The 26,954-nt window shown below is 38.2% G+C and overlaps 2 protein-coding genes and 1 pseudogene across 2 annotated transcripts in view; all 3 read right to left on the bottom strand.

Moving 5' to 3' along the window:
- Positions 1–26,954, bottom strand: part of LOC142832944 (uncharacterized) — a 776,034-nt gene that overhangs the window by 727,592 nt on the left and 21,488 nt on the right. The window lies entirely within an intron of this gene.
- LOC142837604 (vomeronasal type-1 receptor 4-like) lies at positions 1,897–2,814 on the bottom strand. The gene has a single exon (XM_075952772.1). The coding sequence runs from the start codon at positions 2,812–2,814 to the stop codon at positions 1,897–1,899; it is 918 nt and encodes a 305-aa protein (XP_075808887.1).
- LOC142833018 (vomeronasal type-1 receptor 4-like) lies at positions 20,625–26,953 on the bottom strand (annotated as a pseudogene).

Raw genomic sequence — 26,954 nt, 5'->3', positions numbered from 1 at the left:
GAAATGGGTTAAATTAAGATGTAAGAGTTAGTCAATAAGAAGCTAGAGCTAATGTGCCAAGCTGTGTTTTAATTAATATAGTTTCTGTGTGGTTATTTTGGTTCTGGGAAGCCTGGACAAACAAGCAGCCTCCTCCAACACATAGGCTCCCTTCTCATCTCTGAAAAGGGATATCAGTCACTCTTTGTAATGAGTCTTTTTTTTTCCCAGAGTAGAAAATTCAGGTCTCAGCTTTTTGGTCCTTTATTTCAACAAAAGATTGAATATCATATTGACGATCTGCCTTTATCCTAATTCTCCTTTTCTATTTCTAATTCCTCTGAGCTTCTTCTCCTTGTTTCTTCTTCCTCTATTATAAAAACTCATCTCATTCAGGAATCTTAAAGTGATAAAAAAATTCTCTCATTTGTCAGAAACATATTCCCAGAGCAAGTGATAAGGACCTGAGCCATTTGCCATGACAACACAAGGGTCCATGGACGTAGGAGAAAAAGTGTGATCAGATGGGCAGGTACAGAGCCCAAGGACAACTTTGAGGCACAGATTGTTATTATACTAGCAAGTAAAGAATTGGCATGCATTTCTTAGTAAACTTAGTTGGACATCTATAGCTCTGATCTTGTACATAGTTGTAAAGGTTTCAGACTTACCATCTATTGACAAAAAGCCTTTTATTTACCTTGAAATTGTTCTGAGGTGAAAGTGAGCTAATTATGTGCAGTTAGTTGAGCAAAAGAACAAGGCAGACTGTTAAGTGTCCATTGTCCTTGTTGGACTAATAGATATAGTTATGAAGCATGTCCCAGTATATATTCTATATATTGAAGTTATATAGCTAAATGAAAAGTCATTCTCTTGAACATTCACAGATATATATACCCAACAGATGGAATATTTTTATAGGATAAACACACAAGCAGGGGGTAAACACCCAAAGCTATTCTAGGGAAGAAAGAAAGTGGCATATGAAAGAAATTACAGATACAGGGAAATGGTTTTCAGAGTCAGTGGTCCTGTTGGCTTTGGTAGATAGGATTATCTCCATCAGGGCATGGTGCATTGACATCTGAATTATTAATTGCCATAATCTGAATACTTTCATTACCGCTTGCAATGTAATTATGAAAAAGATAAAATTGTTCAAAAATTTTGAATGTGTGTGTTCAATTGAAGAAAGATTTATATATATATTTTTTTAAATTAATTTATTTATTTAAGGATTTCTGCCTCCTCCCCGCCACCGCCTCCCATTTCCCTTCCCCTCCCCCTATCAAGTCCCCCTCCCTTATCAGCTCGAAGAGCAATCAGGGTTCCCTGACCTGTGGGAAGCCCAAGGACCGCCCACCTCTATCCAGGTCTAATAAGGTGAGCATCCAAACTGCCTAGGCTCCCCCAAAGCCAGTACATGCAGTAGGATCAAAAGCCCACTGCCGTTGTTCTTGAGTTCTCAGTAGTCCTCATTGTCCCCTATGTTCAGCTAGTCTGGTTTATCCCATGCTTTTTCAGACCCAGGCCAGCTGGCCTTGGTGAGTTCCCGATAGAACATCCCCGTTGTCTCAGTGTGTGGGTGTACCCCTCGCGGTCCTGAGTTCCTTGCTCGTGCTCTCTCTCCATCTGCTCCTGATTTGGACCTTGAGATTTCTGTCTGGTGCTCCAATGTGGGTCTCTGTCTCTGTCTCATTTCATCGCCTGATGAAGGTTAATATTCAGGAGGATGACTATATGTTTGTCTTTGGATTCACCTTCTTATTTAGCTTCTCTAGGAACGTGAATTATAAGCTCAATGTCCTTTATTTATGGCTAGAAACCAAATATGAGTGAGTACATCCCATGTTCCTCTTTTTGGGTCTGGCTTACCTCACTCAGGATAGTGTTTTCTATTTCTAACCATTTTTTCTAACCATTCTTTATGGAGATAAAGCAGAAACACCTGGACACACTGAACTCATGGCTCATGAGAAGGAAGGGGCTGACAGTGGGGAAGCACCCAGAAAGTAATGCAGACACTTGCAGCAGGAGCCATCTGTGATGACTAGAAAGAATTATACATATCATAATGATACAGGAGAGTGTGTAAAAGAAGGCAAAGGTGCTTACCAGGAAAATGATGGTTTGAGTAGCTCTGGACTCAGGGGAAGATCTGGAGCAGACCTTGGCCCTGGGCATGTGTTGCATCCTCTGCTTGTGTCTGTGTAGGATAAGAACCATGGAGGTGCTGGCCCAGACCATGAGCCCCACAAAAAGAAAATCAGGAACTGACAGCAATGTTGCATACAGTATGTCTTTGATTCTTTCAGTAGGAGTAGCAGCACAGTATCCTAGATCTTTTAGACTTGCTGTATTGTTCTTGTTGTATTTTGCTCTTAAGTACACAAGATTTAGACTACTGACCAGCATATATAGGATCCAGCTCAGGTACACAGAAGAAACGATATGTTTCTGTCTTCTACCTTTAAGTTCTGCCCATATGGATTCCATGGGGCTGATGGTGATGGCTTGGAAGATACTCAGGAAACTAGTGCTGCCTATAGACACACCCCTGCCCACTCTGTTGAGATAGAAAATCACTTTGCATTCAAAATCATTGAGAAAGTCTTTCAACCCAAAAGCTGCCATTGTCTCGGGCATTCCTCTACACAATAAAGTTACGGCGTTTGCTATCGTCAAGTGCATCAGAATCCAGTCTGTGGATCTTAATGTATGTTCCCTGAAGTGAGACAACAGATAATGGTGGAGGAGATAAAAATTGCCCAGAGCTCCAACCATAGTCTGTGACAAAAAGATCACTCCTATGGCCACTTCACTGTCTGCCATGGTGTCCAGTTCTGCTGTCAGCTTGATAGTGTATCAAAGATGATACCTGGCAGAGAAGTAGTTTGTCATTCACAGTGAGTCCTACTAGAAAGATTTAGCTGCTTTTTCTTTCCTTGGATAGGGGGTAGCTATTTCCATGACTTTTAAAATCATACCTCACATTCATAGGCCTGCTTTAGGTGGGAAACAACTTTTCAATTTTAACACCATGTGTGGCAGCCACTAATTTTATTTCATTATTTTACTGTTATAAAAATTAATAGACATGAACTAATGTCTAAGTAGTGAAGCTTATTTTTTTTATAAATTCTCTCTGATTAAGGCTAAATTAGGTTCCTAAAACTGGCTGAGTGGTTACAGTTAAAGTGAGAGAGTGAAATGAACTCCTGAAAGCTTTTAGAGTTCTTCCAGAAATGCAATTTAGCACTTCACCTAGTTTTGTATAATCCTTTTGGTACTCAGTGAGTTCATCTTTTGAACTTTTGCTGCAATGAAACTTCATGTACTTCTGAATTCTTTTTGTTAGCTAATTAAAATATGATGTTTTATTTTACTATCTTGATAAATGTAGGCACATTTCAGACATTATGATGCAAGATGAATCTGCAGCTTGCTGGGTTATTTGCAAAAAGGCCACAATCTCTCAATAACAGGAAAGGCACAAAAGCTTCACACAACTGAGGTTAGAAATAGAGGCAATGATCCTAATCCGAACAACTGTCATAGTATACCAGGTATTCAACTTTGTAGAAAAGAGAAAAATAATGCAATAAAATTATGTATCATATTAACAGAATATTATTAATTTAAGGTCACATCTATATATTGAAACTTACATTATTTCCCTGGTAAGAACATTTCCAGTGAGTCTTACAGGCTTCCCCATTTGTGAGTTACAGGACTCTGCCACTGGCAGTTACACTCTCTGCTCTCTTCTTCTTCTTACTGGGGTGGTGATCTCAGTGCCATGGCCCCAGAGATCTGGAAAAGCAGGAGTCAGGCAGCCTGTGCTTAAGATATGGATCTATGTTTCTGTGACCTCACCTCCCTTCAGATCTGCAATTATCATTTCACCTATAAAAGCTGTGTACCATGATATGTATACATTTTCTTAACACTTCTCCCCAAAGGTGATAGTTAGCTAAAGCAATTACAAGTCTCTTCCCACTGTGATTTAAGTGAATGTTGAAGAGACTGGAGACACTTATTTATTTATCCTTTACCTCTAAAGACAGACAGTATCTTACACAGAGGTATCTGAAAACCCTGGGGTCTGACATGGGAAGGACTGATAGGTAGTTGTGTATCTCATCAACTTAGTTTTCCTCAATGAGAGTTTACCCGGAATCCAGTTTCCTCTGTACTGCTTTGCTATAAGATGTGCCATAATTTTAGTTACTAAAAAATTAAGGAATGATACAAAATAGCTTGAGTGCATGAGTATTTCCCACAACTTTATGTCATTCACCTTTAACACACTTGAATCATTCATTTTGATGCTCTTTAAAGACAATCATCTTCTTTATACATTTTTTTCAGAAACATCTGAACTTGTGTATTTCCCTCCATACTAGTTATGGTCGAGATAGGTCCCAGTAGAATAAACCAATACAAATATTTGCCATTAATCTGGCTCCTTTCATGTAGATGATAACACCTTATTGGTGTAGAAAGAACATGTTTTGACTGTAGGGCATAGAGAAATCAAACTGGAAGTGGCAAAGAGAATACACACACACCCTTCACTGGCTAGGTTTCACAGAGGCACAAAGTGCTGTCAGTAGTGCTTGGGAAGAAAAGATATCAATTGTCTTATTGCGTGCTGGTCCCTGCATCTACAAAATTGATCTTAAGTCAAATATTCTCACTAGAGAAATAGTAGAAATGTTGATTGTGTTAATGAACTGGTCTCTAGGTTGGATTGGAGTACTGCTCAAAAGAATAAATTTCATGCCTGGGATTTTAAATAAATCCTTTGTTTAGTGAAATCTATGCCACAATAAAAAGCTACTGGTAATTCTTTTCTAAGTGTTCATGTTTCTTTTTATAATTGTTTTTATTAAGAAATACCTTGACTATCCCATTCCCTCAACATAACCCAAACCCTTCCCTTTCACCTTCCTTCTACCCCTCCACTCACATGGTCCCAATTTTGTCAGATGATCTTCTTTGTTCCCAATTCCCAGGTGGATCTATATATGTTTTTCTTTGGGTTCACCTTACTACTTAGCTTCTCTAGGATCATGGACATAGCCTCAATGTCCTTTGTTTATGACTAGAATCCACTTATGAGTGAGTACATACCATATTCAATATTTTGGATCTGGGTTACCTCACTCAGGATGGTGATTTCTAATCCCATCTATTTGCATGCAAAACTCAAGATGTCATTGTTTGTAAATGTGCCACACTTTATTCATGCTTCTGTTGAGGGGCATTTAGGTTGTTTCCAGGTTTTGGCTATTACCAATAATTCTGCTATGAACATAGCTGAACAAATGATTTTGTAGTATGATTGAGCCTCTTTGGGGTATATTCCCAAGAGAGGTATTGCTGGATCCTAAGGTAGGTTGACTCCCAATTTTCTGAGAAGGCACCAAAATGATTTCCCTATGGTTGCACAAGTTTGCATCCCCACCAGCAATGGATGAGTGTTCCCTTTACTCCACATCCTCTCCAGCATAAGCTGTCATTGGTGTTTTTGATTTTAGCTATTCTGACAGGTGTAAGATAGTATCTCAAAGTTGTTTTGATTTGCATTTCCCTGATTGCTAAGGAAGTTGAACATGTCCTTATGTATGTTTGGCCATTTGAAATTCTTCTGTTAAGAATTCTCTGTTTAGTTCAGTACACCATTTTTTTTTAAATTGGGTTTTTAGAATTTTAATATCTAATTTCTTGAGTGCTTTATATATTTTGGAAATCATTCCTTTGTCTGATGTGGGGTTGGTAAATATCTTCTTCCATTCAGTAGGCAGCCTTTTTGTCTTATTAACTGCATCCTTTGCTTTACAGAAGCTTCTCAGTTTTAGGAGGTCCCATTTATTTATTTATTTATTTATTTATTCTTTTCTTTCTTTCTTTCTTTCTTTATTTATTTATTTATTGTCTGTGCTACTGTGCTTATATTTAGGAAGTAGTTTCTTGTGTTGCAGACTACTTGCCAATTTCTCTTCTATCAGGTTCAGTGTGGTCATATTTATATTGAGGTCTGTAATCCATTTAGACTTGAGTTTTGCGCATGGTGATAAATGAGGATCTATTTTCATTCTTCTACAGGTTGACATCCAGTTATGCCAGCAAAATCTATTGAAGATGCTTTCTTTTTTTCATTGTAAATTTTAGCTTCTTTGTCAAAAATCAGGTGTTCATATGTGTGTGGCTTAATATCTGGATCTTCAATTTGATTCCATTGGTCAACATCTCTATTTTTATGCCAATAACAGGCTCTTTTGATTATTGTAGTTCTGTGATAGAGCTTAATATCATGGATGGTAATGCCTCCAGAAGTTTCTTTATTTTATAGGATTGTTTTGGCTATCCTGGGTTTTTGTATTTCCATAAGAAATTGATTATTGTTCTTTCAAGGTCTGTGAAGAATTTTGTTGGAATATTGATGGGGATTGCATTGAATCTATAGATTGCTTTTGGTTGAATTGCCATTTTTACTATGTTGATCCTTCCTTTCCAAGTGCATGGGAGATCTTTCCATTTTCTGGTGTCTTCTTCAATTTCTTTTTTCAAAGACTTAATATTCTTGTCAAATAGATATTTCACTTCCTTTGTTAGTGTTGCCCCAAGATATTTTATGTTGTTTGTGGCTACTGTGAAAGGTGATGCTTCTCTTATTTTTCACTCAGCTTCTTTATCATTTGTGTATAGGATGGCTACTGATTCTTTTGAGTTGATCTTGTATCCTGCCACATCACTGATGGTATTTTATCAGCTGTAGAAGTTCTCTGGTAGAGTTTTGAGGGTCACTTATGTACACTGTCATATCATCTGCAAATAATGAAAGTTTGACTTTCTTTCCAATTTGAATCCCCTTGATGTCCTTGTGTTGTCTTATTTGCTATTGCTATAACTTCAAGAACTATATTGAAGAGATATGGAGAGAGTGGACAGCCTTGTGTTGTCCTTGAGATGGAGGAAGGACAGACATGGGAGCAAAAAAAAGAGATATCTTGATTGAGGGAGCCATTTGGAGGTTAACAGGGAAACTGGCTCTAGAAAAATTCCCAGGAATCCAAAAGGATGACCCCAGCTAAGACCCTAAGAAAGCAAGAAGGGGGTGCCTGAACTGGCTTTGGGCTAAAGTCAGACTGATGATTATCTTAAATATTAGCATAGAACCTTCATCCAACAACAGATGGAAACAGAGGCAGAGAACCACATTGGAGCACTGGACTAAATTCCCAAGGTCCAGTTGAAGAGTGGAAGGAGGGAGAGCATGAGCAAGGAATTCAAGACCATGAGGGGTTCACCCACTGTGACAGTTTGCATGAGAAAATGTGAGTTCACCAACTCCAATTGGACTGGGAGTGAACGATTATGGGATCAAACTAGTCCCTCTGAATGTGGTTGACAGTTGTGGCAGACTGAGGGCCACTGAAAGTGGCACTGGGATCTGTCTCTACTGTATATACTGCCTTTTGGGGATCTTATTCTCTTTGGATGTATACCTTGCTCAACCTAGATGTAGTAGGGAAGGCCTTGAACTTACCACAGGGAAGGGTGACTTGCCCTCTCTTAGAATTGGAGTGGGAAGGAAGTGAGGGTGTATGGAGGAAGTGAGAGGAGGAGAAGGAGTGAGAGGAGGGGAGAGAGGGAGAATTAGTATTGGTATTTTTAAGTAATAAAATAATAATAATAGTAGTAGTAATAATAAATAACTTTTTCTCCATTCTCTCCTTTTCTCTCCCATCCCCTTCTCCCCTCTCCCATGATCCCCATGCTCCCAATTTACTCAGGAGATCTTATCTTTTTCAACCTCCAATGTACATTAGATCCATGTATGTCTCTCTTAGGGTCCTCTTTTTTTGTCTAGGTTCTCTGGAATTTATGAATTATATGTTGCTTTTATTCTTTGCTTTCTATACTTCTCTCTATATATATATATAACATAAATTCTATGTTTTTGCTATGTGTGTTATGGAAACTGGTAGAGTATGAAACTCTCAATGCTCAGCTCTAGAGGGAACAACTGTATCATATTTCTTTTGCCAGGCTCAGTGAACAATGCCAAAAGAGTGTGGAAAGATTATAAAGTTTAGAGGACTGTCAGGATTATGTGAATGTTGCATTTGAGACAATGATGTTCACGATGGTTATACATGTTTGATCTTTCACCAGCAAAGGGTATGTGTTCCTTTTCCCTATATCACTGCCAACATCAATTGTTTTCCATACTGAGTAGTACATGATGAAATATCAAAGTTGTTGCAGTTTTTATTTCAGTGATGACTAATGACATTGAATATTTGTTTAAGGGGTTCTCAGTCATTTGTGTTTCATCTTTTAGGATGCCTATTTTTGTGCATTTTTATTTATTTTTTTGCCTTATAAATAATACCATTCAAAATTTCCACTTTCGCCCTTCCTCACTATTCCATCCTGATTCCCCACTCACCCTCCCCCCTCCCCATCCAGTCCTAAAAGTGGGCAGGGTACACTGCTCTGTGGGAAGTGCCAGGCTCACCCCCTCCATTCCAGGCTTAGAAAGGCGTGCATCCAAATAGAATAGGATCCCAAAAAGCCAGTACATGCAGTAGAGACAAATCCCAGTGCCATTATCATTGGCTTCTCAGTCTGCCCCAATTGTCAGCCAAATTCAGAGGGTCCAGTTTGATCCCATGCTCCTTCATTCCCAGTCCAGCTAGATTTGGTGAGCTCCCATTATTAGCTCAGGCACACTCTCAGTGGGTGGACCAACCTCTCGTGATCCTAACTTTCTTGTTCATATTCTCCCTCCTTCTTCTCTTCAACTGAGCTCCCATTATTAGCTCAAGCACACTCTCAGTGGGTGAACCAACCCCTCGTGATCCTAACTTCCTTGCTCATATTCTCCCTCCTTCTTCTCTTCAACTGGACCTTGGGAGCTCAGTTCAGTGCTCCAATGTGGGTCTCTGTCTCTATCTGACTCACTGATTTACAAAGTGGTTGCACAAGTTTGCATTCTTACCAACAATGGTTGAGTGCTCCCCTTATTCTACATCCTCTCCAGCATAGATTATCATTGGTGTTTTTGATTTTAGCCATTCTGACAGGTGTAAAATGGTATCTCAAAGTTGTTTTGATTTGCATTTCCCTGATAGCTAAGGAAGTTGCACATGTTTTTACATATATTTTGGCCATTTGAAATTCTTCTGTTGAGAATTCTCTGTTCAGTTCAGTACCCCATTTTTTAATTGGGTTATTTAGAATATGCATATCTAGTTTCTTGAGTTCTTTATATATTTTGGAGGCCAGTGCTTTGTCTGATGTGGGGTTGTTGAAGATCTTCTCCCATTCAGTAGGTTGCCTTTTTGTCTCAATGACTGTATCCTTTGCTTTACAGAAGCTTCTCAGTTTCAGGAGGTCCCATTTATTTATTGTTGCTCTTATTGTCTGTGCTACTGGGGTTATATGTAGGAAGTGGACTTTTGTGCCCATGTATTGCAGATTACTTCCCACTTTCTCTTTTATAAAGTTCATTGTGGTCAGATTTATATTGAGGTCCTTAATCCATTTGGACTTGAGTTTTATGCAGAGCAGTAGATATGGATCTATTTTCATTCTTCTACAGATTGACATCCAGTTATGCCAAAACCATTTGTAAAAGATGCTTTCTTTTTTTCATTGTATAATATTAGCTTCTTTGTCGAAAATCAGGTGTTCAAAGGTTTGTGGACCTATGAATCGCCAGCTCTTTAATTTGATTCCATTGGTCAATGTCTCTGATTTTATGGCAATATTAAGCTGTTTTCAATACTGTAGCTCTGTAATAGAGTTTGCAGTCTGGGATGGTAATGCTTCCAGAAGTCCCTTTATTGTATAAGATTGTTTTGGCTAACCTGGGTTTTTTTGTTTTTTCATATAAAGTTGATTATTGTTCTCTCAAGGTCTGTGATGAATTTTGTTGGGATTTTGATGGGAATTTCATTGAATCTATAGATTGCTTTTGGTAGAATTGCCATTTTTACTATGTTGATCCTCCCAATCCAAAAGCATGGGAGATCCTTCCATTTTTCTGGTATCCCCTTCAATTTCTTTCTTCAAAGACTTAATGCTTTTGTCAAGTAGATCTTTCACTTTTTTGGCTAGAGTTACCCCAAGATGCTTTATGCTATTTGTGGATATCTTGAAAGGTGATGTTTCTCTGATTTCCCTCTCTGCTTCCATATCCTTTGTGTATAGGAGGGCTACTGTTTTTTTGAGTTGATCTTGTATCCTGCCAAATCACTGAAGTTATTTATCAGCTGTAGGAGTTCTCCAGTAGAGTTTTTGAGGTCACATGTACACTGTTATATCATCTGCAAATAATGAAAGTTTGACTTCTTCCTTTCCAATTCGAATCTCCTTGATCTCCTTATTTTGTCTTATTGCTATTGCTTTAACTTCAAGAACTATATTGAAGAGATATGGAGAGAGTGGACAACCTTGTCTTTTCCTGATTTTAGTGGAATGGCTTTAGTTTCTCTCCATTTAATTTGATGTTAGCTGTTAGCTTGCTGTATATTGCTTTTATTATATATAGATATGATCCTTGTATCCCTAATCTTTTCAAGACCTTTATCATAAAGAGGTGTTGAATTTTGTCAAATGCCTTCTTGGCATCTAATGAAATGATCATATGGTTTTTTTTCTTTCAGTTTATTTATATAGTGGATTACATGGATTTTTGCATGTTGAACTAGCTCTGTATCTCTGGGGAGAAGCCTACTTGATCATAATGGATTTTTTTTACATGTTCTTGGATTCGGTTTGACAGTAGTTTATTGAGAATTTTTGCATCGATGTTCATGAGTGAGAATGGTCTGTAATTCTTTTTCTTGGTTATGTCTTTGTGTGGTTTTGGTATCAGGGTAACTGTAGCTTCATAAAAAGAGTTTGGCAATGAGTCTTCTGTTTCTATCATGTGGCTCACTTAAGGAGTAAAAGTATTAGCTCTTCTTCGAAGTTCTGGTAGAATTCTGCACTAAAATCACCTTGCCCTGTTTTTTTTTTTATGACAGCTTCTGTTTCCTAGCAACTTATAGGTCTATTCCAGTTGTTCATCTGGTCTTGATTTAATTTTGGCATATGGTATTTACCTTTAAAAAGTCCTTTTCTTTTACATTTTTCAACTTTGTGGCATACAGGCTTTTGTAGTAAGAGCTAATGATTCTCTGAGTTTCCTCAGAGTCTCTTGTTAAATCCTTCTTTTCATTTCTGAGCTTGTTAATTTGAGTGTTCTCTCTCTGCCTTTTGATTAGTTTGGATAGGGGTTTGTCACTCTTGTTGATTTTCTCAAAGAACCAGATATTTGTTGGATTGTTTCCTGTGTTTCTATTTTGTTGATTTCAGCCCTCAGTTTGATTTTTTTCTAGTCTTCTTCCCCTCCCGGGTAAGTCTGCTTTTTTTTCTAGAGGCTTCAAGTGTGCTGTGTGTGTAATTAGTGCTATGAACTTTCCTCTTATCACCGTTTTCATAGTGTCCCATAGGTTTGGGTATGTTGTGTCTTCATTTTCATTGAATTCACAGAAGACTTTAATTTCTTTCTTTATTTTTTCCTTGACCTATGGGTTGTTCAGTAGTTGGCTGTTCCATTTCCATGAGTTTGTACCTTTCTGGGGGTGAAATTTTGTTAAATTCTAACTTTACTCCATGGTGATCCAATAAGACACAGATGGTTACAACAATTTTTTGAATCTGCAGATGCTTGCTTTCTTACCGAGTATGTGATCAATTTATGACAAGGTTCCATAAGATGCTGAGAAGAAAGTATATTCTTTTTTGTTTGGGTGGAACATTCTATAGATGTCTGTTAAGTCCATTTGATTAATTACATCTGTTCATTCTCTTATTTCTCTGTTAAGTTTCTGTCTGATTGACCTGTCCATTGATGAGAGAGGAGTGTTGAAATCTCCAATATTAGTGTGTGAGGTTTGATGTGTGATCTGAGTTCTAGTAATGTTTCTTTTACATATGTGGGTGCTTTTATATTAGGGGCATATTCAGGATTGAGACTTCATTTTGATGAATTGTTCCTGTCATGAGTATAAAATGTCCTTCTTCATCTCTTTTGATTGATTTTCATTTGAAATCAATTTTGTTAGATATTAGGATAGCCACACCCACTTCTCTTAGGTCTGTTTGCCTACAAAACTTTTTCCTAACCCTTTACTCTGAGGCAGTGTCTGTGCTTCTTGTAAACAACAGAATGTTGGATCCTGTTTTTTATATCCATTCTCTTAACCTGTGCCTTTTTATAGGTGAATTGAGTCCATTAATATTAATGACCAGTGGTTGTTCACTCCAGTCACTTTTTTGGTGGTAGTTTGTGTGTTTTCCTTTTTGGGTTGTGTTGGTTGAGGGTTGTCAGATGTCTGTGCGATTGTGGGTGTTGTTGACTTCCTTGGGTTGAGGTTTTCCTTCTAGTACTTCTGTAATGCTGGGTTTGTGGCTACATATTGTTTAAATCTGTGTTTGTCATGGAATATCTTGTTTTCTTCATCCATGGTGAAAGAAAGCTTTGCTGGATATTGTAGTCTGGGCTTGCATCCATGGTCTCTTAGTGTCTACAGCACATCTATCCAAGATCTTCTGGCTCTCATGGTTTCCTTTGAGAAGTCAGGTATAATTCTGATAGGTTTACCTTTATATGTTACTTGACCTTTTTCCTTTGCAGGTCTTAATATCCTTTCTTTATTCTGTATGTTTTGTGTCTTGATTATTATATGGCGAGGGGATGTTTTTCTGATCCATTCTATTTGGTGTTCTGTAAGCTTCTTGTACCTTCACAGGAATAGCCTTCTTTAGGTTGGGAAAGTTTTCTTCTATAATTTTGTTGAATATATTTTTTGGGCCTTTGAGCTGTAATTTTTCTTCTTCTACCCCTATTATTTTTAGGTTTGGTTTCTTTCATGGTGTCCCAGATTTCCTGGATGTTATGTCTTAAGCATTTGTTGTTTTCTTTGACCACTGAGTTCATTTCCCCAATAGAATCTTCAGCTCCTGAGATTCTTTCTTCTATCTCTTGTTTTTTGTTGGTTATACTTGTCTCTGTAGTTCCTGTTCATTTGCCCAGATTTTCCATATCCAGCCATCCCTCGGTTTGTGTTTTCTTCGTTACCTCCATTTCATTCTTCAAGTCTTGAACTTTTTCCTTTACCTGTTTGATTGAAGGTTTTTTTTAGTATCTCTGAGGGATTTATTTATTTAACTTTTTGTTTGTCTTCTCTTCCATTTTTAAGGGAGTTTTTCACTTTCTGTTTAAGTGTCTTCATCATTTTCATAAAGTTACATTTAAAGTCGATTTCTTCTACTTCTTCTGGGTTAGGATGTTCAAGTCTTCCTGTTGCATGTTCACTGGATTCTGGCATCATCATGTTGCTTTTCAGGATGTTGGAGGAATTCTTGCATTGCTGCTTACCTATCTCTTCCTTCAAATGAGGCCAGCAGAGTCTTGACATCTTGGTCCAATCTTTGTTGTGGCTTTGTACTTGGGAGCTTTTCTTGGTCTGCCCTCCCTTAGGTCCCCTCAGCACTGGAGCTGGCTCTCAGATCCCCTCTGCCCTGAAGCAGGCTATGTTGGGGGATCCAAGAAGTTTGCAGTTGAAAAGGAGTGCTTGGGGGGCAGGGTGGAATGGGGTAAAGAAAGCCAGCAGCAGGAACACACCTCTCATGATGTCCAGAAAAGCTTAGGGAATTGGAGGTACCTGGATTCAGGCCCCCTGTACTGTCTAGCCATGTGGCCACTTACTTCTCTGGATCTCCTCAGCAGGGGAGCAGGGTTTATTTCCAGATTCTAAGTACCTAGCAGAAGAAAAGGCAGGCTTAGGGGCAGGGTGGGATGGTACAAAGAAGCTCCAGCAGCAGGAACACTTCCTGCTGGCGCTCAGGACCCCTCAGCTCTGAAGCAGGCTGTGCTTGGGGATCCAAGGACCTTGCAGATGAAAAGGAGTGCTTTGGGGCAGGGTGGAATGGGTAAAGACAGCCAGCATCAGGGAACTCACCCTGCTGCATGGCCAGAAAATATTAGGGATTTGGAGGGGGCCTGAAATCAGTCCCCCCTGCCGGACTGTCCGGCTGTGTGGCCACTTATTTACCTCTCTGGATCCCCTCTGCACGGGAGCAGGGTTTCTTGCTGGGTTCTAAGGTTTTGCAGACTAGAAACTGAGGAAGTCTTTCCTAGCAAAATATACCATTGTCTGGGACATTCCTTTACACAGTAGAATTAAGATGTTGGCTACAAACAAATGTGTCTGAATCCAGTCTGTGGACCTTAACAGCACCCCTGAAATTAAGCAACAGATAATGTTGGAAGCGACATGAAGTGTCCAAACTCCAACATCTGTCTGTGACAAGAAATTTCCCTACAACCAGCTTACTGACTGCTATGGTGTTAGGTCCTGCTGTCAACCTGAGGCTCCTACAAAGGAAGATAAAGCTATGGATTATGTCAGTCAAAATGAATGTCATTGTAAGTTTTCACCTGATTTTTTTCTTTCTCTGTGAGAATGCCCAGCTAGTTCTGGGCATTTAAATTTAGACATTATGTATAAATCACTACACAATTTGAATGTATACTTTTCATGGCGTGTGGAGCAGCCACGACTGTGACTTCAGTCATAAAAATAAACAGAACTAAATTAGAGTTAGAGAGATCTAGGTTTTGCAAATTCATACTCTAGTTAAGACTAAAACAGACTGACTGATAACAGAGTGAGAGTGCAGTGGCCCACTCATCCTACTGCCCACGAAGTGATGGAGTTCTTACAGCAGTTTACTTCAATGTATCATCAGGTTTTATGGAATCATATCTTGTGTTCATGGTTTCAACATTTTGTAGCAACAAAATTCCATACAGTTGTAAAGATTGACTTTGTTGGTTATAAATAAAAGCAAATATTGTGCTATCCCAGTTAATGTTGGAACATTTCAATCATTATAAAGCAATGGAACACGATATCATGATGAACTATTTTCAACAAGGTAACATTTAATAATAGGGCAGGCAGAGGGATTCACTTGACTGATGTTAGGAAAAGGTGCAACGATCTTTTCCAAACAATTGTGATAGTCATATATCACGCATTCAACCTTGTGGGGAAAAAGACTAATACATGTAAAATTGTATATAAAGTCAGAAAGATTATTAATTTCAGATCACATTACTTACATCTTTTTTCTGATTCAGCATTCACAGTGTCTCTCACAGGTTTCTTCCTTTGAACTCTGCCTCTCTGGTGGCAATTAGTTACATTTACTGTCCTCTTCTTTTTGTCCAGTTGTGGACCTCAGCCCCAAGGTCACATAATTCAAGAGGCCAACTGGAATCAGGAAACCAGTATCTGAGATGTGGGTCTGTGATTTTGTCACCTTTTCTTCCCTCAGAACTGCAATTATTTCACCTTCTATAGCCATTGGAAATGACAAATTATTGACTTTTCTGAGAACCCCCATCCCCTAATCGATAGTTAGCTAAGACAGTAGAGTCTCTTCCCAGTGTGACATAAGCAAATGTTGTAGAAACTGGAGAGTTTCCCCCACTCCTCTACTTTATCTCTGGATGGAGAGAGTATGTCACAGGGAAGGAAATGGAAACTGGAAACACTGAGGGCTGACATGTTAAGTTCAGCCAGTGACTTTTTTTGAGACGGGGTCTCTCTGTAGTTTTGGAACCTGTCCTGAGAACAGGCTGGCCTCGAACTCACAGTGATCCGCCTGCCTCTGCTTCCTGGGTGCTGGAATTAAAGACCATCACTGCCCGGCTCTGCCAGTGACTTTGTGTCTCATCGTGCTCCTGGTTTTTATCAGAGGTAATTTCCACATACTCTAGAATTGTACTTCTTCTATACCGCATCATTGTCCATTGCTGCAGCATTTTAGTTACTAGAAGATGAAGGAATGTGACAAAGGTACCTAGGTGGGTGGGAACTTCCCACTGTTGCATGTCATTCACCTTGTTTCTGTTTTTTAAGAGCAATAACGTTTCAGTTTCTTAAACAAAGGCCTGTTAATCAAACAACACTCCTGACAGAAGGAACCAGATAGAAAGCACTTACAAGGTTGAATCAGCCCCTCAATATTACAATACAGTGATCAAAAGAGGAAAGCTCCTCTAACCCTCTGAAAAAAGGCCAGACAAGCCTAAATATGTCAAAAGATAAAAAACTAAATCCTCAAACTACCAAAAAAAGTACTAATATAACTGCTGCTTGTTTAATCTATTATGTTTTAGATGACCTAACTCTTCCTGAAATTGCCCTAGGCATGGTTAAAAAAAACCTGCGAGTCTTTGTCCCAGGTCTCCATTTAGCATAAACGCCTGACTCTTGCATACTAGTTGGAGTATGGAGTCTTTCTTCAGCATTTTCTCGGACCCCTGCAAGGTTGGATGGCTTCACTCCACTGTAACAATATACTCCAGAGCAAGAGCATAACTCCATCATTTGGCTTGTCATCAGAGATCTTATAAATGTGTTTCTACACTCTACTCTTTGTGATATATTTCTCTACCCTCTCTCTTTCCATTTGAACTCCATATCCTTTTAATGTTTAGCTTTTTTTTCAGTATGAAACAGGATCTAATAAATGAATTATAAAGAGGAAGTTTAAATTAAGAAAACGGCTCCATCAGTTTCCGGATAGATGAATTTATATGGCATTTTCAATGATTAGTTTTGAATATTCTGGCCAAGAGTAGACGGTGCTTCCTCTAGGCATGGTTAGTAGTAAGAAGACTGAGCCAATCATGAGAAGAATGATAGTAACAAACACTCCTTCATGATCTGGGCATATTTTCCTGACTCCTGGTTCCTTCCATACTTGAGTTCTGTTCTGAATTCCCTCAGTGGTAGAATGTGAGATAAGAGTTGTGGGAATCACTAAATCTTTTTCTTCACCTAGCTGATTTTGTTCCTAGAGTTTTATCAAAGCTATAAAAACCTGATTAAGTCAGGAATTGGTATCAGTCTGTATAAATTTTCTGCTTCTGTTTTGGGAGGGGGATTGCAGAACTCTTAGTTTTTGCTAGAGAAGTGACTAAACTATTGGGGGAACTGAGAAAAGAGGAGAACAGATGACAGAGAATGGCTTCTGAAGTTTCAAAGAGAACCACAACCTCTTCCAGGGACATTTATGTCATGCTTTGTATTAATAATATAAGTAGTCTAATCACCAAAAACAGAAAAGGTGGTTTTGATCACAAGAGTCCAGAAATGCTTCAGTAAAATCTTTGTTTTACTGGGACAAAAGATGTTGGTCAACTGGAAACACTAAAGTAAAAACTTTGTTTTGTTAAGACAAAGGATGCCTGTCAACTGGGGTTCTAGAAACAAGTGTGACTAAGAAGAGACCAGTGGCATCTTTGAAGAGAAAATAATTTAGAATTATTTCCTCAAAGCTCACAGAAGCTGAGGTTCTAAATGGGACAAAGTTCCTTCTCATGCTGGCAAACAAAGTTGCTATTATTTGAGAGTCACTTGGGTGTTACTAGACTGGAATTGATGCTGGGATTTGTAGAGAACAACTGAGGCTTGATATTGTTTGGCAAGGTTGAAATACCGAAAGAGAGGACTGTGGAGACTATTGTTTAAACTGCAGCTCAGTTGCAGTAGGAGAAGGGTTTAAAGGACAATGAGGAACATTTGAGTGTAGGCACCCAGTCACAGGGTCAGAGTTCCTCAAGGAAGTCCAGGACAGGGTGCTCATTTAAATGAAGAGAATTTGTAGCATTTTGGAACTGTCACTGTGAAGGGTTTATCACCAGTAACAGCTGTAACTGTAGAGTCGAGCTGCCTGAGTCCAGTAGACAAGCTTTGTGTGCTGTAGAGGCCAGTGCCAGAGATCCTCAAGCCATTTGGAGGAACAAAGAACTGAGTTACTTATACAGTTTTTAATTTGATTTTGCTCTGCTCAGACTATGATTGTGCCATGCATTTTACCTTCTTGGAGTAAGGGAGTATACAAGTTATGTTTGATGTTACAGAACCCACAAATGAAAATCACTTCCCATAGAAACTTTAACGCTTGAACTTTAGAGAGACTTTGGAGTTATAGAGAAATTATTGCTATTGTAGAAATATTTGAGATATTTTACAGACTTGGTATTATAGGAAGGTATGGACTTTAAGAGGGATTTTAGATGTTTTATTTTTTTAATTTTTTATTTATTTATTTATTTATTTATTTATTTATTTATTTATTATGTATACAATACTCTGTCTGTGTATATGCCTGAAGGCCAGAAGAGGGCGCCAGACCTCTTTACAGATGGTTGTGAGCCACCATGTGGTTGCTGGGAATTGAACTCAGGACCTTTGGAAGAGCAGACAATGCTCTTAACCACTGAGCCATCTCTCCAGCCCCTTTAGATGTTTTAAAAAGAATAAACTTTTGTTTTTGTTTTGTTTTGGTTTTTTTTTTTTTTTGAGGCTAGGTTTCTCTGTAGCTTTGGAGCCTGTCCTGGAACTTGCTCTTATAGACCAGTTTGGCATTGAACTCACAGCAATCCTCCTGCCTCTGCCTCCCAAGGTCTGGGATTAAAGGCATGCACCACCACCACCTGGCTAAGAGAATGATCTTTTAAAGTGTATGGATTTTTAAATTATGTGGGAGTTTTAAAACTTGTGCTGCTTAATACTGTTCTATCAATGTTAATTTTAATATGAGATATTGAGAATTGATGGGAATGTAAATATTTAGTTAACAGTAATTAGTTTATGTGTCACATTGATGATGAGTCAATTGGCCTGGTTAATTATCTGTAAACATGACACATGCTAGAGTTATTTTCTAAGAGGCAACAGCACCCGAGAAACTAGCCACAATACATGAGATTACTGGCAAGCCTTTGGTTCATTTTCATGATTGATTATTTTGGTGGGAGGGCCTATGACACTGTGGATAAGTCACTCCTAAGCAGGGAGAGTATTGTGTGTATAAGAAAGAAGGAGGCAAAACGACTGAGGAAGAGACAACTAAAACACATCCCTCACTGGCCTCTGCATCAGTTCCTGACTCCAGGTTCCAGTCCTGCTTGAATTCCTGCCTTGATTTCCTTGATTAACAGAGTTACCGGAGAGTCTTAAGATTTCATAAATGCAGTTCTCTCCAAGTTTCTTTTGGCCATAGTGCTTTAATGCAGCACTAGAAATCTAACTTGGATAACCTGTGAGAGATATATCAAAGCAAGACCTCTAAGAGAGAAATTTTCCAAGAGTATGATGTTAAAATAAAGATATTTTTTGTTCAGTAACCATGACTGAAGCTGTTTACAAGTATTTCTCAAAGCTGAATATAATCAAAGTTATACATAAACTTTGATCTAAAATGCCTACTAAGACATATATCCAAGAGAAATTCATAGAAGAGTCTAAATATGTTGTGATCCTTTATGGCACTGCTTATCATTACTTTCCAAACTGTCATTTCTTGCATGCTGTAAGCATCTGTTTAGAATGCCAGAAATTATATCTTATAGACATCGGAAGAAGAAAAAAAATTTATTTACCAAGTTAACATGTGAAAAGTATCAACCAATATTTTCACAGCTAATGGCCAGGTCCTCAGAGCATAGAATCATGGTGGAATGGAATGTATACAGAACATCTTCCAGGACAAGATAGCAAGCAAAGGGAAATGAATCATGCGACCGTGCTTTGCAAAAATCCAATCCAGTGAGAAATAACACACTGCATGGGACGAACTTATGTCTTTTGAAAGGATGATTGCCCCAAGATCTAGAAACCTGGTGAACTGCATCATAATGTTGTTGTATTTTTTTTTTATCATACCTGCATTTTCATACTGGGCACAAAGCTTTGGATAGAGAAAATGTCTGGTTAATACATTAAATAATTTCCAAACCACCACAAACATGCATTGAGAGATCAAAGCTTAAACTGAGGACCTGATATAAGCAGGGATGAATTCGAACATGAGAAAATAAACAAATCATGAAAAACACATGGAAATGCATGCAATATATAACATTCCTTGCTGAACTGCTCCAAAATTATAATGAAAACATGAAGGCAATCTGTGCTGTGCCTGTCACAATAGCATAGAATAGAAGCTACACTGGGTTTAGAGCCAGAAAGACACGAGGAGGCACCTTGGAGACTGACAGTAGTTTGTGTCCATGTGTGAGCAGCATGCAGAGGTGTGCTCAATCTGAGAAAAACCCTGATCAGTTTATGGCTGGTGCATATGCCAAGGTTCAACATATTATCAATACATTATGAGGTCTAGAATAGAATTGGGAACAGTATGACTTATGCCATACAGTATCTTGTTGAAAATTAAATGTGCATAAATTAGGATTCTAATTTTAAAAGCAGGAATGCAGCATTATGAAAATGAATTTTTATGGGATAAATGAAGAGATAAAAGTACAATGAGAGACCAAGGATATTTAAGCTAAACCTATTTATAATGTTATGACAAAAAGCCAATAATAGGAATCAACATACATATTACTTCATTGAATACATTGGTTGTTTCAACAAATATACCTTAAAATAAGCCTAAAATTAAATGAAAATAAGTTTTTATCAAGTTTCTCATAAAATATAGCAAAACAATATAAAATATATTACTTTTATGTTAAATCATACTTATCACTCTTGTAATTCTGTAAAACATGTAATTTAGATTTTGTATTCATTCTTTTTCTTAAGATGTCACACTTACCTAAGGTACCCACAGTGTTTGAAAATGTTTAGTGGTGGATAATTAATGCTATATGAATAAATACATTTTTATATATGTATGTTATGTGTGCTTATACATATATACACATATTCACAATACAAAGCTTGTTTTAATAAAATATCTGTATATTAAATGACTGCTATGTTCCTCTTTCAATATTATGATGCAATTATAAAAACAATAAAATTGTGCAAAGGCTTTCAATTATATGTTCATCCTAAGATTAGGTGTTTTTCCATTCCCTGTGGAGATAAAGTCCTGGAAAATGCTGGACTTGGGGGTCAAGAGCAGGAAAGGGCTGATAGTGGGAAAACATCCAGCAAGGAATGTAGACATATTCAGCAGGAACAATCAGTAATGAGTTAAACAGATGATAAAGATGAAGGAGAGTGTGTAAAAGAAGGCCTGTGCCTGTGCAGTATGAGAAGCATGCAGGTGCTGGCCCAGAAAAGAAAAATCAGGGCCACAAAAAGGAAAATCAGGAACTGACAGAAATGTTGCATACAATATGTCATTAATTTTCTCAAAAGAAGCAGCAGCACAGTACCAGATCTTTTAGATCTACTGTGTTGCTCTTGTGTTTTGCTCTCACAAACACAAGATTAAGACTAACAAGCATGTGCAGGATCCAGCTCAGGTAAACAGAAGAACCATTATGTTTTTGTCTTCTTCCTTTAAGTTCTGCCCATCTGGGATCCATGGGATTGACGGTGATGGCCTGGAAGATGCTCAGGAAGCTAGTGCTGCCTATGGACACACCCCTGCCCACTTTGTGGAGATAAAATAGTCCTTGGCATCTAAAATCATTGAGGAAGTCTTTCAACCCAAAAGATGCCATTGTTTGGGGCACTCTTTTTCACAACAAACTTAAGATGTTGGCTACAGTCAAATGCATCAGAATCCAGTCTGTGGACCTCAGTGTGTATCCACTGAAGTTAAACAGTAGATAATGGTGAAGGAGATAGGAATCGCCCAGAAACCCAACCACAGTCTGTGACAAGAAGATGATTCTTATTATCACCTCACTGGTTACCATGGTGTCAGGTCCAGCAGTCACCCTGACAGTTTATGAGATGTCAGACTGACATGTACTGTGTCATTTGCAGTGAGTCCTACTAGAAATATTCAGCTGCTTCTCTTTTGCTTGGAAAAGTGGTAGGCTGTTTCCATGTACTTTGAAATCACACATCATATCCATAGTCCTGTTACAGATGAGGAACAAAATACAGCTTTTCAATTTTAACAGCATGCGTGGCAGCCCCTAATGTTACTTGAACCAATGTCAAAGCAGTCCAGTATTTATAAATTCATTTTCTGATTAAGGCTAAATTAGGCTTCTAAAATCGGCTGAGCGATGACAGAGACAGTAAGAAGGAGATAGTGCATTGAGCAACCACTCTTCACACCTGCCAGTTTATAGACTTGTTTCAGCAATGCAGTTCAACACATCACCTAGTTTTATATAATCTTATTGCTAATCAGTGAGTGGATCTTTTGATCTTTTTGCTGCAACAAAATTGCATGTACTTGTGAATTCTTTTTTGTTAACTAATTAAAATACGAATTTTATTGAGTTATCTCGGTAAATGTTGGAAAATTTCAGACATTTTAATATAACACAGTTTGAAGTTTAATAAATTATTGAAATCATTTAAAAACCATTCCATTAAAATATCATGTATTCAATTTTGCAGAAAAGAGTAACACATCACAAATCATATATGACATCAAAAGAATATTTCTCTCAGATACATCTATGTTATAACTTACATCTATTTTCTGCTATGAACATTCGCATCAAGTCTCACAGGTTTCCCCATTTGTGAGTCACAGGACTCTGACACTGGCAATCAATTACACTCTCTGCACTCTTCCTTTTACTAGGATGCTGATGTTGGTGCCATGGCCCCAGAGATCAGGAAAAGCAGGACTCAGGCAGCTTGTGCCTGAGATATTGTCTGTGATTTTGTGACCTCATGCCTCTTCAGCCCTACAATTATCATTTCGCCCATAGTAGCCATGTGCCATAATCATGCATGAACTTTTATCAATACTTCCCCCAAGGTGATAGTTAGCTAATGCAATTACAATTCTCTTCTCTATGTGATTTAAATGAGAGAATGGAGACACTTTCTTATTGATCCTTGATCTCTGAAGACAGACTGGAGGGAACTAAATATATTTGGGTCTGACAAGGAAAGGACTGACAGGGAGTTATGTATCCCATTGAGTTCCTAGTTATTTTCAATGGGAACTTATCAGAATCTAGATTTTTCTGTAGGGCACCCCTGTGAGTAGCTCCTAAAAAATTAAGGAGACAAAATAGCATGAGTGGGTAGGGGTTTCCCACCGCTTTGTCATTCACCTTTTTACACACCTGTCTCATTCATTTCGATACTCTTCAAAGGCAATCATATTCTTTACATTTTTTTTTTCCAGAAGCACCTCAACTAGTGAGTTTCCCTCCATACTAGTTACTGTCCAGATAAGTCCCAGTAGAATAAACCAATACAAATCTTTGCCATTGATCTTGCTTTCTTTCATAACTAGATGGCAATGCCTTTATTGATGTAGACAGCTCATATTTTGAGTGTAGGGCACAGAGAAATCAATCTTGAAATGACAAAAAATATCCACCCTCCCCATTGGATAGCTTTCACAGTGACAGAAGGTACTGTCTAAAGTGCTTTGCAAGAAAAGATACCAATTGTCTTATAGAGTACTGGTCTCTGCAGCCTACACTATTGAGCTTGATTCAAACATTCTCACTGGAGAAATACTGGAAACATTGTTTAAGTGTTAACTATCTGGTCCTTTAGTTGGTTTGTATTATTCCCCTAAAGAATAAATTTCATGCCTGGGATTTTTTTTTCTATTTATTTCTTTCTTTATGCTTGGGATTTTAAATAAATTGTTTAGTGCCCCAGTAGAAACCTATTGGCAATTGTTTTCCATGTGTTCATGTTGTTAAACGTCTCTCTCTTGTGTCAGAAAAATTACAAAATTTATTTATATTCCTTTCACTATATGTGTACATGTGTGTGCATGTATGCATGTATGCATGTATGCATATATGTACCTGAGAAAAGAAGTTTTCTTTGTGGGGAGGATTTGAGACAGGGCTTCTCTGTGTAACAGCTCTGACTCTCCTGAAACTCACTCTGTAGACCAGACTGTCCTCAAATTCAGAGATCTTGCTGGGATTACAGGCATGCACCACCACTGCTCAGCTCTGAGAAATTTCTGATTGTAGTAGGTAGTGATGAATACAGAGAAGCATTGCTATAGAAACTCCTAGAATAAGAAACTGTGAATGCTCAATTGCAGGTGGGACATTTGTACCAATGTTCCTCTGCAAGACTCAGGGAACAAAGCCAAGAGACTGGAAAGTCTGTAAAAGTCAGAGGACAGGCAGGATTGTGTAAATGCTGCCTTTGATACAATAATTTCCACAGTGACTTACAAGAGTGGGGGTAAGGGGTTACAGACAGAAGCACAAAGGACTCAATGACAGCTGTGGGGGTAATAACTAATGAAGTTGGAAACCTGGGGATCACTGCACAGCTTGAAGGCAGCTCAAGGGAGGTTGAAGTGCCTTTTGAGACACTCACTATTTCCTTCATGCAGCTTGGAGTTCAGGCAGCGTGACTGGTGTCTGCTTCATGGTTGGTCTCAGTATCTTCTATGTGGCTCAGCTTGTCTAGTGTCAGCAGTCCTTTATTTCTGTGCTTCAGAAGCTTCTCTGTAGGACTGAATGTATTATCTCCCACTACAGCATCCCATTAGTTTATCTCTCTTTTAACCCCTGCATTTTAAAGAGGTTTCACCTCAGAGACTGATACACAGTAAACACTCCTGGCTATGAACTCAGATCTTGGCATATTATCACCGAGCACTTGCTCATTGCTTTTTTTCACACTAATGGAATCAGCTCAGCTATCCACCAACTGACACATGGGTAACTGAAATGTAATATATAGCTACAAAGGTATATATGTTAGTTGCAAATAAAAATGAAAGTGTGAAATTTGGATGTAAATGTAGGCAATGGAAAATATGATAAGTGATGCCAACTAGGCCTCAAATGTTAAACATCACATTTTCTCCCATGTCAGTCTTAGCTTCAAACAAGTTTTCTGTGCTCAGTTAGAGTATACAAGTCAGGAAGCTAGAAATAGACAAGAGGGAGATGGAGGAAGAGAGGGTAGATAGTAGAATATGGGTGCCATGAAATAGGAAGGCAGGATACTGAGGGGAGAATGTTTTACAACCCAAGTAAAAAATACAAAAAGAGCAGATATAATGTACCCTATATGTGTTATAATGTACAGTAAAGGTGCTGGATAATATGAGCTAGATGCTTAACTTAGATGAAGCAGGAAGGAGGACAAGTGGGTGGATTAACCAAAAGTAAGGATGAATGGAGCCTTATGAAATCCCACTGTCTTCTAAGTTAATAGGAAATATAATTTTCAGAACTTAGAGCACAGGTGAATAATGCTGCTTCCACTCACAGGGCTATTAAATCCAATTCTCTCTACTAGGTACTGGTTACCTGCCTAGGACTTACTGGTCAGGGAGGTCCCAGGGGCACCCCAAATAAAACAGGTTGCTTGGCCACCATAAATACATGATGTTACTGAAGAGAGAAAGGATGCAATCTTGAACTTACCAGAAAATTCTCCCTATTGGCTAGCTTTCACATGACTGAAGTCAATGGTCTCGGCATCCTACAATACCAACCTACAAACCAGGATGTATGCACAGCACAAAACTGGCCCAACTGCTTATGGACATAATCACCTGTCAATTCGATCTGTGCCTTGCTCCATTGAGGGGAATTTGCACCTTCTACTATAAATATGATCAAAAATCATGACTTGGGGAGTATAGGCCAAGGGCAGGACCTGATATTGCATTAATGATCATGTTAATTTCCATCAAAATATCCAAGTTTATAATTATCAATTCGCAGTACTCTTAACCTTAGTGAAAGAAGCCTGTTGCAATTGGTGGTGGGTGTTGCAGATTCATTTTGAAAAAATACTGTGTTAGTCTGGGATAAATACCATCTCATAATTGCTGAGGGAAAAGTCCGAGACTCCTTTCACTCCATGAAGCTCTACTGGCAGCTATATTATTTTAGAATATTGAGTAAATACTACATCATTTGTCCTCAAGACTTCAAAATTGGTGTATATATGCTCTTGGGGATTTCTTTTGTTGTTGTTGTTTTGTTTGAGGCAGGGTTTCTCAAGGCTGGACTTGAACTCAGAATTCAGTCTACCTTTGCCTCCAGAGAGCTGGTATTAAAGACATGGAGGACCACACCCTTAGTCCTTGGAGATTTGTAAGGTGTATGTGAGCATGCTCATGTTTTCAGTCACTTGCTATTCCTTTATAAATTTTCACCTTCTTGCTCTTTTTAAGGTTTGACTCCTATAAAAACTTTGAAGGTGAACAAAAAAATGAGACATTATTAAAACATTTTCTTTCATAATGAATTCTTATGTCTACAATTTGAGAACTAGGTAAAGGATTTGTCGAATTGAATGCATTTCAAGGGTAGAATTTATAAAAAACAACACATGGGGATTATATATGGTACACCTGCAGATGGTTTATCAAAACTATGAATTTTGTGATGAACATCAAAATTAGAGGTGCTCTTATTACAGCATTTTCTGGGGATTGCGTATATGGCTTAGTGGTTGAAAGAACTAAATGCTATTCTAGAGAACCAGGGTTCAATTCCCAACACACACAGGGCTCACAATTTTCTGTTAACCCAGCTTCAGTGGATATAATGACCTCTTCTGGCCTCACCTAGCACCAGGCAAACATGCAGAATACAGAAATACTTGCAGGCAAAGCAATCACAAATATTAAGAAAAAACTTTTCAAAAGAAAATAAAAAGTAAAAAAAAAATTCCCCCATTACTTTTATAGAATTTTATTAAAATATAAACCTATAATATTTTTCTAAGATTTAGACCTCCATTCAAGGTATTCACAAGTTTCTTTATGTTTTTATTATATCCTATTATTTACAATGGTATTTTTCTCTTACAGTATGAATTTTCTGATGTCTTCTATTTTTTTTTTTTTTTTTGGTTAGTGTTTTGTTTTTGCAGACAGTGTTTTCTGTGTAGCTTTGGAGCCTGTCTTGGAACTCGCCCTGTAGATCAGGCTGGCCTTGCACTCACAATGATCCTGTCTGCCTCTGAATGTTGGTTTTAAAG

The sequence above is a fragment of the Microtus pennsylvanicus genome, chromosome 1 (assembly GCF_037038515.1).
Source record: "Microtus pennsylvanicus isolate mMicPen1 chromosome 1, mMicPen1.hap1, whole genome shotgun sequence".
NCBI classification, from domain to species: domain Eukaryota; kingdom Metazoa; phylum Chordata; class Mammalia; order Rodentia; family Cricetidae; genus Microtus; species Microtus pennsylvanicus.
This window is presented reverse-complemented; position numbering and strand designations above follow the sequence as displayed.

Bases quoted from the DNA above. Each gene is read 5' to 3' on its own strand.
- LOC142837604 (XM_075952772.1), bottom strand. From the start codon at position 2,814: ATGGCAGACAGTGAAGTGGCCATAGGAGTGATCTTTTTGTCACAGACT.